This window comes from Aptenodytes patagonicus, chromosome 2 (assembly GCF_965638725.1).
Source record: "Aptenodytes patagonicus chromosome 2, bAptPat1.pri.cur, whole genome shotgun sequence".
Taxonomy (NCBI): domain Eukaryota; kingdom Metazoa; phylum Chordata; class Aves; order Sphenisciformes; family Spheniscidae; genus Aptenodytes; species Aptenodytes patagonicus.
In genome coordinates, this window is record NC_134950.1 from 147857470 (window position 1) to 147870269 (window position 12800).

Below are 12800 nucleotides of genomic sequence, written 5' to 3' on the forward strand. Positions count from 1 at the left end.
TACCTCGAGCGCCATCTCTCGGAAATTATTAATAATGACACTCTTCACTTTTTCTGCCGGAGAACACATCTACGGAGAAGACAGGGGTGATGGTTTTGCCCGTTCTTTCACCCTCCCTTTCTCCTTCAGGCTAGTTACACCAGTTCTCGAGAATTTTGAATATCCTTGGGATGTTCAAGCCAGCATGTTCCTGTCGCTATGTCTCCTGAATGTGTTTCAGGTGTTGTTTAGGGTTAAACAACTATTTAAAAAAATCACCCAGAGATCTGCCCCGAAGCTGGATAGTTATGAGTGACAGGGTGTGTGGGATAGTATGAGCAAGTACGTAGGACAGTGGGCACCTCCAGTGTTTTGGAACTTTGCCCCTGAACAAGTGCAGAATCCTGAAAAACTACTAAGTATTTGGAAAAAGTATGCTGTCACCCTGGCAACTCCAGAGAGACACAGATCACTGCAATGTGCTGGGGCCTGGCCCATGCCTACTGAGCCCTGTTCAACACTATTCAGTACCCTCAAGGGGAAGAGAAGGTCTCTGGATCCGATGACAAGGTGACAGGCACTGCAGCCACTCTAACCCCGGTGGCAGGCACTGTGGCTGAACCAAAGAACCAACCTGTGCCAGTATCACTCACCCCTATATACAAGAAGAAATATTGGAAGCGGAAGTCAGCTTGTTTAGTAAGTGATGAAGAAGTTTCTTCTAAGAGGGAGCAGGAGGAAGAAGTGGACGAGGCAGACTACCCCGAAGTAGGGCCATCACAAGAACAGGAGGAGGAGAGACAGCTGCTGCTCGGGGAGGTGGAGGAGGAAGAACTCATAAACAAGGCAGTGACCACCCGATCTCTATCCCTGAGTGAGCTGCAAGATACACGAAAAGATTTCAGCCGTCATCCAGGCGAGCATGTTGTCACCTGGCTGCTCCGATGCTGGGATAATGGGGCCAGTAGCCTGGAATTAGAGGGTAAAGAAGCCAAGCAGCTGGGATCCCTTTCCAGGGAAGGGGGCATTGACAAAGCAGTTGGAAAAGGGACACAAGTCCTCAGCCTCTGGAGGCGACTCCTGTCAGGCATATATGTTATATATCACCCAGGCAAGTGGACCACCATGGAGAGAGGTATCCAGTACCTGAGGGAATTAGCCATGCTGGAGGTGATTTATGATAACCTAGACAACGAGCAGTTATCCAAAGATCCAGATGAAGTCCAGTGCACTGACCCATGTGGCGGAAGTTGGTACGGAGTGTACCATCGTCATATGCCAACTCATTGGCAGTGATGACCTGGAAAGATGGAGAGGGACAAATAGTGGATGAACTGGCTGGCCAACTCTGGCAATACGAGGAAAGTCTCTCTTCCTCCCTCGTCTCGGCTGTGGAGAAACTGTCTTGGAAGGTCCAGCAACTCAGAGAGGATATGTCTTATTCCCCACCTGTATGGACCAGTATCTCGGCTATTAGGAGTCAGTGTTCCTCTGCTCAAGAGAGAGTATAAAGGGTACACACCACGGGGCACCCTATGGTTTTACCTGCGTGACTACGGAGAGGACATGAGGAAGTGGGATGGAAAATCTACCTCGACCCTAGAGGCACGGGTATGTGAGTTGCAAGGAAAAACAATCACAAAAGGGGGTTCTTCCAGGAAAATTGCTGCTCCAGTTTCCAGTGGGCAGTTCCCCAGGAAGAGCAGAAGGGCTGATCTTACTTCTGATCTTAATGAAGAAACTTCTGACTCGTATTTACAAGACGTGAGTAATGAATACTATGACCAGAACTAGAGGGGCCCTGCCTCCAGCCAGGTGGAGGAAAGGGACAACCGGGTTTACTGGACTGTGTGGATTCGGTGGCCTGGCACATCAGAACCACAGGAGTATAAGGCTCTAGTAGACACCGGTGCACAGTGTACCCTAATGGCATCAAGCTATAAAGGGGCAGAACCCATCTGTATTTCTGGCGTGACAGGGGGATCCCAACAGCTAACTGTATTGGAGGCCAAACTGAGCCTAACTGGGAATGAGTGGCAGAAGCACCCCATTGTGACTGGCCCAGAGGCTCCGTGCATCCTTGGCATAGGCTGCCTCAGGAGAGGATATTTCAAGGACCCAGAAGGGTACCGGTGGGCTTTTGGTATAGCTGCCTTGGAGACGGAAGAAATTAAATAGCTGAACACCTTGACCGGTCTCTCGGAGGACCCCTCTGTTGTGGGGCTGCTGAGGGTCGAAGAACAACAGGTGCTGATCGCCACCACCATGGTGCACCGGCGGCAATATTGCACCAACCGAGACTCCCTGATTCCCACCCATAAGCTGATTCATCACCTGGAGAGCCAAGGAGTGATCAGCAAGACTTGCTCATCCTTTAACAGTCCCATATGGCCAGTGCGAAAGTCTAATGGAGAGTGGAGACTAGCAGTAGGGTATCGTGGCCCGAATGAAGTCACGCCACCACTGAGTGCTGCTGTGCTGGACATGCTAGAACTTTGATATGAACTGGAGTCAAAGGCAGCCAAGTGGTATGCCACAACTGATACCGCTAATGCGTTTTTCTCAATCCCTTTGGCAGCAGAGTGCAGGCCACAATTTGCTTTCACTTGGAGGGGCGTCCAGTACACCTGGAATCGACTGCCCCAGGGGTGGAAACGCAGCCCCACCATTTGCCATGGACTGGTCCAGACTGCCCTGGAACAGGGTGAGGCTCCAGAACACCTGCAATACATTGATGACATCATCGTGTGGGGCAACACAGCAGAAGAGATTTGTGAGAAAGGGAAGAAAATAGTCCAAAGCCTGCTGAAGGCCGGTTTTGCCATAAAACAAAGTAAGGTCAAGGGACCTGCACAGGAGATCCAGTTTTTAGGAATAAAATGGCAAGATGGACGTCATCAGATCCCAAAGGATGTGATCAACAAAATAACAGCCATGTCTCCACCAACTAGCAAAAAGGAAACACAAGCTTTCTTGGGTGTTGTGGGTTTTTGGAGAATGCATATTCCAAATTACAGTCTGATTGTAAACCCTCTCTATCAAGTGACCCAGAAGAAGAACAATGATTTCAAACGGGGCCCTGAGCAACGACAAGCCTTTGAACAAATTAAAGAGGAGATAGTTCCTGCAGTAGTCCTGGAGCCAGTCCGGGCATGACAAGATGTAAAAAATGTGCTCTACACCGCAGCTGGGGAGAACGGCCCTACCTGGAGCCTCTGGCAGAAAGCACCAGGGGAGGCTCGAGGTCGACCCCTAGGGTTTTGGAGTTGGGGATACAGAGGATCCGAGGCCCGCTATACTCCAACTGAAAAAGAGATATTGGCAGCACATGAAGGGGTTCGAGCTGCTTCGGAAGTGGTTGGTACTGAAGCACAGCTCCTCCTGGCACCCCGACTGCCGGTGCTGGGCTGGATGTTCAAAGGGAGGGTCCCCGCTACACATCATGCAACGGATGCTACGTGGAGTAAGTGGGTCGCACTAATCACACAACGGGCTCGAATAGGAAACCCCAGTCACCCAGGAATCTTGGAAGTGATTATGGATTGGCCAGAGGGCAAAGATTTTGGAATATTGCCAGAGGAGGAGGTGACACGTGCTGAGGAAGCCCCAGTGTATAATGAACTACCAGAAAATGAGAAGCAATATGCCCTGTTCACTGATGGGTCCTGTCGTCTTGTGGGAAAGCATTGGAGGTGGAGGGCTGCTGTATGGAGTCCTGTGCGACAAGTTGTAGAAACTGCTGAAGGAAAAGGTGAATCGAGCCAATTTGCAGAAGTAAAGGCCATCCAGCTGGCTTTAGACATGCTGACCGAGAAAAGTGGCCAGTGCTCTATCTCTGTACTGACTCATGGATGGTGCCAAATGCCCTGTGGGGGTGGTTGCAGCAATGGAAGCGGAGCAGTTGGCAGCGCAGAGGCAAACCCATCTGGGCTGCCGCATTGTGGCAAGATATTGCTGCCCGGGTGGAGAACCTGGTTGTAAAAGTCCGTCACGTAGATGCTCACGTAGCCAAGAGTCGGGCCACTGAAGAACATCAAAACAACCAGCAGGTGGGTCAGGCTGCTAAGATTGAAGTGGCTCAGGTGGATCTGGACTGGCAACACAAGGGTGAATTATTTATAGCTTGGTGGGCCCATGACACCTCAGGCCATCAAGGAAGAGATGCAACATACAGATGGGCTCGTGATCGAGGGGTGGACTTGACCATGGACACCATTGCGCAGGTTATCTATGAATGCGAAACACGCACTGCAATCAAGCAAGCCAAGCGGTTAAAGCCTCTCTGGTATGGAGGACGATGGTTGAAATATAAATATGGGGAGGCCTGGCAGATTGATTATATCACACTCCCACAAACCCGCCAAGGCAAGCGCCACGTGCTTACAATGGTGGAGGCAACCACCAGTTGGCTGGAAACATATCCCGTGCCCCATGCTACTGCCCGGAACACTATCCTGGGCCTTGAAAAGCAAGTCCTATGGCGACATGGCACCCCAGAAAGAATTGAGTCAGACAACGGGACTCATTTCTGAAACAACCTCATAGACACCTGGGCCAAAGAGCACGGCATTGAGTGGGTGTATCACATCCGCCATCATGCACCAGCCTCTGGGAAAATTGAACGATACAAGGGACTGTTAAAGACCACACTGAGAGCAATGGGTGGCAGGACGTTCAAACATTGGGATACACATTTAGCAAAGGCCACCTGGTTAGTCAACACTCGGGGATCTGCCAATCGAGCTGGCCCTGCCCAGTCAAAACTTTTACGTACTGTAGGTGGGAATAAAGTCCCTGTAGTGCATGTAAAAAATATGCTGGGGAAGACAGTCTGGGTTATTCCTGCCTCGGGCAAGGGCAAACCCATCTGTGGGATTGCTTTTGCTCAAGGACCTGGGTGCACTTGGTGGGTAATGGGGAAGGATGGGGAAGTCCGATGTGTACCCCAAGGGGGTTTGATTTTGGGTGAGAATAGCCAATGATCTGAACTATGTGATGTCAATTACTACATAATATTATATGCCATACCAATGATATTACAATAAGAATCTCCCAGATTAATGAAGAATGAACTGTGATGAAACCGAGCAAAGTGCAGCGGTGATGGAACCAGAACTGGCTTCAGCATACAATATATCCATACACCACACACCATCTCTCCTGCCCTGAAGGACTGTTATGACAGATGGAGCCCAAAGTCATGGACTAAATGAACCCAACAGACATTTTAGAGGGATGGCCCATAGACTAAGGGAATGATATCTATGTGTATATATTAAAAGACAAGAAAAGGGGCGGTGATTAATGTAAAATATATTGGAAAGTGTGGGGACCTGGGCATGACGTAGATGGTATAGAATAAGGTGTGGATACTGTCCTGGTTTCGACTGGGATAGAGTTAGTTTTCTTCCTAGTAGCTGGTATAGTGCTGTGTTATTGATTTAACATGAGAATAATGTGATAACACGCTGACTTTTTAGTTGTTGCTAAGCAGTGTTTGTACTAAGTCAAAGACTTTTCAGCTTCCCATACTCTGCCAGCGAGGAGGTGCACAAGAAGCAGGGAGGGGGGACAGCTGACCCAAACTGGCCAAAGGGATATTCCATACCATATGTCATCATGCTCAGTATACAAGCTGGGGGGAGTTGGCTGGGGGGCAGCGATCGCTGCTTGAAGACTGACTGGGCGCTGGTTGGTGGATGGTGAGCAGTTGCAGAATTAATTTTTTTTTTTCTTTTCCTGAGTTTTTGTTTTTCTCTCTCTCTGTCTCTCTTGTTTTACTTTCCATTACAAATTTTTATTATTATTATAATTATCATTTTCGTTATTCTGTTATTTCAAGTATTAAACTGTTCTTATCTCAACCCACGAGTTTTCTTACTTTTACTCTTCCGATTCTCTCCCCCATCCCACATGGGGTGGGGAGGGTGAGCAAGCGGCTGTGTGGTGCTTAGTTGCCAACTGGGGTTAAACCACAACATTGGGTTAGATTGTATTAAGGTAGGGGTTACTTTATGGGAATGACAAAATGATTAGGCTAATTTGTATCATAGAAAGAAATTTGGAATGTGGAGATAAGGGGAACAAAGCAGTCTGTCCATGGATCATCGCAGAGAACACTTTTATTTTGCTTTCAGCTCCTGTTTCTTTTTGCTCCTGTTGCCATGGTGGAATTCTTACATCTGTACTTCATAAAAGAATTTCTGTATTTGACATACAAATGTGTTGTAATGCAAGTTTATTTTTTTATAACCATAGCAATGTACTGGTATAATTATGAACGTTTCAAGAAGATGATGTGCAAGGAGGCTGGTGCACATGAACCAACATTTTTTATTGCTTTTACCTCAGGAGCAGCATCTGGCTCTGTAAGTATATATTTTTGTTTCTAGTACTACTCGTTATTATCACTAATAAACTATTTAAAAGAGGTATGATTTTATATGATTCAGAAATTGTGTATGTTTTGGGGTGCATCTATTTTGAATACACATGGCCTGGCATTCAAGCTGATTAGGTATATCTGAATAAATTACAGTGTTCTGAAATACAGGACTTTTAATAATACCAGGCACTTGGAATATCACATCTAGTTTTAAATTGTGTGCACTTTAATTTAAAAATTTTAATCAAATTTTAATTGTTTGTGCTCTAACATTAAAATGGATTTCTTTTCCTGGTAGATTGCAGCTGTTATAACTCTGCCATTTGATGTAGTGAAAACACATAGGCAGACTGAACTTTGGGAGTGTGAGACCTTAAAAAGTAAGTTGCTGGTAAGGAGAAAAAAAAAACCATAATGTTTGGAAAAATAAAACCTAGTGTTTGAGTATATAGACTTTTGGTAGGAATTTTAAATGTTTGTCTCTTCTTCTGAAGTTTATCTAAACATTCTATCACTAAGGCCTTTTTTCTTATCCAAATTGTAACATCTCGTAGGATTTTTTTTATCTTCTAGGATAAATACAATATTTCATTAATGGCATAGAGGAGGGAAAAGGTGTGAGTTCAGTACCATTTAGGTTAATGAGATGGTATAAAATACAAACAAAAAAATCCAGAGCTATTACATTTAGGCAGGCCAGTTGCAAATTTGTGTACAGTTAAGTAAGTTATATTTAAGTAGGCAAAAATTTAATTTCTTATAAAACATTCAGGTGAACAGTTATCTATTGAAAAAGATTTTTGAGTTGATAAAAATAACATGATAAAATGTTTGCACATTCACTACCACTTGCTCCTTCATAATGATATTCTTCTTTTGTTAAATATTAAGCTAGAGAGAGAAAGTGCTGTGCTCAGCTTGCGTATTTTTTACCTAATTTTTGTGTGATTTCAAAGAAATTATTTTTGAGGGCGTATTAGTGAATATCCTAACAGCTTTAAAGGGTGAAAGAGGAAGGAAATTTCTTTTTTGTTCTGCATTCGGTAGAGCACCACTGTGTTTTATACAAGTTCAAGTTGTATCTAAAAACTTTTTTTTCCATTGCTTGGGACCTGGACCAGTGAGGGACTTTCATTAACTTCAATAAATGTTAGATCATGGCTTTAAGATTACAGACCAGTAAAAGGCTTAGTACCCAAACAGTTTCTGCTTAGAAACTAACTTGAAGGCCCTAGATCAGAAAGATGTTACGAAAACTTAGTGCTTGCTTTTTGGTATGAGGTTTCATTCTCTCAGGTAAATTATTTTTTTCTTATATAATTCTTGAAAAAAACATACTTATTTTTCATTGTAGAACAAAGATCAAAAAAGCTTTAAATATAAATAGTTACTGTGTTTCAATTCTTCCCTTGTGCTGATGAATGTAAAAATTCGTTGTAACACCACTTTGAATCACAGGTAGCTGCCGTATATTTATTAGGCTGATATTAACTAGATTAATATACATTTTAAATTTCATTATGGTTATCTATAATTTGTACTAGTTTAATCCTTTCCAAATCCAGTTGCTGTTAGAGTTGGACACTCACTCTGCATCTACATATTGTCTCTCTGTGGCCGCAAAGATATTTTGCGGCTTCCAGATGCTGTGGGATGTTCCTGCTGAATGTATTCTATGAAACTGTTTTGACTTTCATCTAGAAAAAAAATTTCTTACCCACTTTCATATTACAGATCAATGAAAACAGCATGTGCAAAAAATTCCTCCGTTTAAAACAGTTGCATATGTCTGCAATGCAGATTGCTTCTTGATGCTGCTGCAGTTAGGTTGCTTGTGGTATGTGATTTAGCTCTACAAGGGACTGTGATCCACATCTCATAGACCTATACTTTCTTAAACTAACTTATAAATTTAGGGGGGTTTGATTTTTGTAAACTTAGATGTAAGGTGTAGTGTCCTAGCTTAATTATTATATTCATTCTTATGATTCATGCTTATGATACCAATTTTCAAAACTTACCTTTAGATTCAGTTTACCATAAAGGTAAGTTCTTGGTTAAAAATCTGAATTGTGATGATCTTTTAGCTGCATGTATAAAGTGACATGGAGAGGGACTGGCTCATTTGAAAGCTAGATGACTTTTTTCAACCCTATCAGTTACTCTAATAAGGAATATTGTCTCTGTTCATATATCTTACTCCAGGAGTTACTACAGGTTTTTCCATGTCATGCTGTTTTAACTTGAGTATTGTATGAATTTGCATACTGTATGAATTTGACATCCTCTATAAATAGTATGGATAAAATTAACATAAAATTAATTAAACCTAATAATTACATCTGAAGTGACTGTCTCTGATTTCTAAAAATATTTTTCTGTGGCATTGTATATATTGCTTAATTCACTGTTTTCTTGTACTATATTGAGTTCCACAGAGGGACTGTACATCAACCTGGGCAGTTATGAGGAAAATTGTCGCTAAAAATGGGATTACTGGATTATTTGCTGGTAAATCTTTTGATATCTTTCTAAAAAAAACTCAGACTGGAGAGAAAGTTTTTTAATCAGTAACAAGTGTTTATAGATGCTAACATGCATAAGTTATATAATATTTCCATCCCTGTGAACACTCTCAGTTATGGAATAGTTTGTATATATAAAGCAACAGACATGCATACCTACAGAGAGAATTTTGGTAATCTCTTCACAAATTACTAAGCTACAGCTATCCAAGATGGACACGATTTATTTAAAAAATAGAGGGATTGGGCGTGACAAATATGACTGTATTGGCCATTAAAAACGGTGGGAAAAGGTTCAGTTCAGGAAATAGGTTTTTTCAGATTTAAATAATTTGTTGATTTCTTAAACTGTAATACTTGGGTTTTTCAGAAGGAATTGGTACAAAGGAAATTTAATGGCTTGTAGGTTTGGAAGCTACAGTATGGAGGTGTTTCTAGGCTCAGAAAGTTTCTTAGATGCAGTTTTTAGTCCAGTGCTAAAAATTTCCAAACTGTCAGTACTGTTGCAGCACCTATATTTAGGAACAGCCATCCTAAGTTTTGCTCTTCATCTCATGCTAGTTTCTATACTCAACTTTTTTGGTTCTTTCTGTCTCAGAAACAGAGCTTAAGCTTCACTGGTATTTTTCTGTCTCCCTTCTTAGTCTTTGAAGAAGATGCATTACTGAGAAACCAAGAAGTCTGAGTATGGAATAGATATTCTGAAGCAGAATTCACATAATAAAATACTGTTATTGGCCTGTGGAATGCTAGGCCCAGGATAGATCCCATCTATCCTATGATGCAGTCATTTTAAGTTGGACTTCGATGCAGTTTTTTACAGAGGACTGGAAGATATGGCAATTATATTAGTATTTGTTTGTTTGCTCGATGGGAGTAGTTATGTTGAATACTGTATAATTGCGACATTCAAGGTCATGCAACAACTATTCCCCAAGAATTTTTTCCTTTAGATTTTCTATCAAACTAGAAACATTATTTAAAATCTTTGTTAGATTTTTATGTTTAAACAGATGGAGAAACGCAATCTTGACAATTTAATGAGTTCTGAATGAGTCAAAGAGTTTTTAAATTTTACTTGTACATTATCTCATGTGTACTCACACAAGTGTACACATCTGACATGACTTTCTTACCCTCACTGAACCTACCGAAGGACCACTGCTGCCCGGCTGTGTCCAGTGTTCAGCACATCAGTACATAGTTTAGTATGCAGCTGGTGCTCTTTCAGTTCCTCTGAGCCATTCAGTAAGAGAGAATGTCACTGTTAAGACCCCATTTAGCTGTGGAATTCCTTGATGTATTTTATTTTTCTTCTTGCGTGGACTGTCTTAAAGACTGTCTTTTAGTCTTTTTGATAGCTTTAGCAAAGATCACTTTTTAGCCCTGAACTATGTGCAGTAGTTATTTCTACTGCTGATCAGCACAGATGTATCCCTGACCATCATCAGATATCTTGGCCGTTTAAACCCTGCATATTTATGGAACAGAAAAGAAACCCCCAGGAATACCTTCTGGTGTCTTTTTCAAATCTTGGCAACTCTCTGAAACCAGTGAACCCTAACTAATCATATGACCTAATTCTTGGTACTAACTCAAAGCCTCCAGCAACGAAGCTGGCCGTTTTCTTGAGAGGTTCAGCAGTAAATATTATTCCTCCTTATTTTCATCATTATGGCTCAATTGTAAGAGGACTTTCTGGCATCAAGGAGTGATCATAGAGGCTCCTGAGACCTCATGAGACTTATGAGTGTCTTTTCCGCTGCATAACCAAACTACCCTGGCCAGAACAGGGACTTAATGAGCTGGCAAGTGTGACATAAGAGACAAGAAAAATTACATTCCAGCATTGGAGCAACAGTTTCTTGCTGTTACCTCATCCTGAAACTGAAGATTTCTTTTAATTCTTAAGATCTTTCAGGGAATGTTCCACTTTGGTAGTTACCAAAAAGGATTGACTCCCTTCTGAGGTAATCACCAGTCCTTTCAGTAATTCATGGCGGATTTAGCCGGATCCCAGAATATTCTCTTGGAGAACGACATGGAAATTTTTTCACAGATTTGTAGATATTTGGCAGCAGCTATCATGGATCCTGCTAGACTGCTGTCAGAGGTTTCTACTTGGCATGCTCTGTCAAGCAAAACAGGAAGAAAAGATTGGGTTTCCCAGAAATTTGAGTTCTTGCATTCTCATCCCTTGTATTCTCATCTGTATTCTTGCGTTCTCATCCTAAATAGCCATAGAATGCAACTTGTGTTTCTAGTTGCCAACCTGGTAACTAAAACCAAAAGTATTTTGATAGTTTAGCTATATGCTGCTCTCCCCACCCTAATTAATCTGGTAATCTGCAACTACCAGATACTCTTTACCCCATACGCACAGGAACTTCTCCAATAACTAAACTGAATGTCTGTGTACCCTGGGAGAACTTTGTGGTGAACTACTGTGGGCCCAACTAGTTTTTAGGACAACCTGCAAGGTGAAGCTGGAACAAGCATTGCCATCCTAATGGGAAGGTCATCTTGGCTGTAAAGCTTAGCATGCCTGAGGAATTCAGGTTTTAGTAGAAAATCTGCCTTTCTGTAAGAACATTATTGAAATAAAAAATTTACCAAGTCTTCACTTCTTAAAGATCTTTGTACAATTTTTTGATCATTTGGTGTTGTATCTTGCAGCTCTGTAGCAAAGCAGAGCCTTAGACCAGACCATTCTCAAACTTCTGTCTCTGGAGCAGTAACAGTATCAGACCACAGCTGCTAACTTCTCTTCCACGGAGCTACGAACTTTCTGTCAGCAGTCCTGAAGACACCATTGGGAGGTGCCTATTATTCTGACGGTTGCAATTCCCTCTTTCTTTTCTCATTTCTTTGTCTTTTACATTAGTGTAGAACCCTACAACTTCTTTGTGTCTCAAGATATCTGCTGTGATGTTTAGTAAGTTGTAGGGATCTATTGTAATCATCATATAATTTGTCCCTCTTCAATCTCTCAATACATTATTCCTTCTTTCTCTGAGAGTCTACTTCAAGTGAAGTCTAGAAGTGAAGTACATCTACTTCGATGGTTGGACTCGATGATCTTAGAGGTCTTTTCCAACCTCAATGATTCTATGATTCTATAAGTGGAAATGCTTGTGTTCTGAATGGAGGGCATTTTTACAGTAGATTTGTCTATGCCTCATTATTTCATAGAGGCATGGGGTTGTTGGGGCCTAATGTGAATGGGGGAGGCTGAAAGTTTTCATCCATGGGTTCAAGAGCAGTAGTGTGGTGACTACAGAGCCATTTGAGAAAGAAGCTGGTATGTTCCTTTAGCTCTTCTAGATGTTTATTTTTGTACCTTACAGAAAGTCATATTTTATATCTTACCTTCCAAAATACTTGTGCTTCACTGTGGTTCATCACCATTATCAAGTTTGTCTTAATAAACATCAGAGTGCTTAGCAAGATGTCTGCAGCCATTTCAGTCCATATGAAATGAAATTGAGTATTTTTTCCTGGATGATGGCTTGGTATGAGGTTCCTACTTCCTCCAACCTACCTATAACTAAACATTCTTCCACCATTCAAAGAAATGCATTTCATGGTGAATGCTTGTAAGTTTTGCTTCACGCTGCTCGGTCCACAATTCATATCCAAATAAATACGGAGGTTACTGTGTTACATTTTAGGAGTGCACATGTATGCTGTGCTGTGATTATCAGTTAATGGAGTTCTTTGAGACCTGCCATCCACAAGTGCACTCACTATCTACCTTCTCTCCCTTTCCTGTATTGTGGCTGAATGGTAATTAAGAGGAAACGCAGGTGGTGCTGGGCATTTCCCACTCTGTGGGCCTGGGTGTGCACAAAGGCAGTCTGGGATTGCCACCACATGTGACAGGAACTGAGAAGATAAGAGTTTCCAGCCTC

The 12800-nt window shown here is 42.2% G+C and overlaps 1 protein-coding gene across 6 annotated transcripts in view; it reads left to right on the forward strand.

The window, feature by feature from the left end:
* Window positions 1–12800, forward strand: part of SLC25A40 (solute carrier family 25 member 40) — a 28607-nt gene that overhangs the window by 13332 nt on the left and 2475 nt on the right. For 5 of the 6 annotated variants that reach the window (XM_076331587.1, XM_076331588.1, XM_076331585.1 and 2 more), the window contains 3 exons: window positions 6238–6347; window positions 6663–6744; window positions 8795–8875. In XM_076331587.1, the coding sequence (XP_076187702.1) occupies window positions 6238–6347; window positions 6663–6744; window positions 8795–8875 (273 nt within the window). The remainder of the gene's footprint in view (window positions 1–6237; window positions 6348–6662; window positions 6745–8794; window positions 8876–12800) is intronic. The other variant, XM_076331590.1, reaches the window with a different exon arrangement.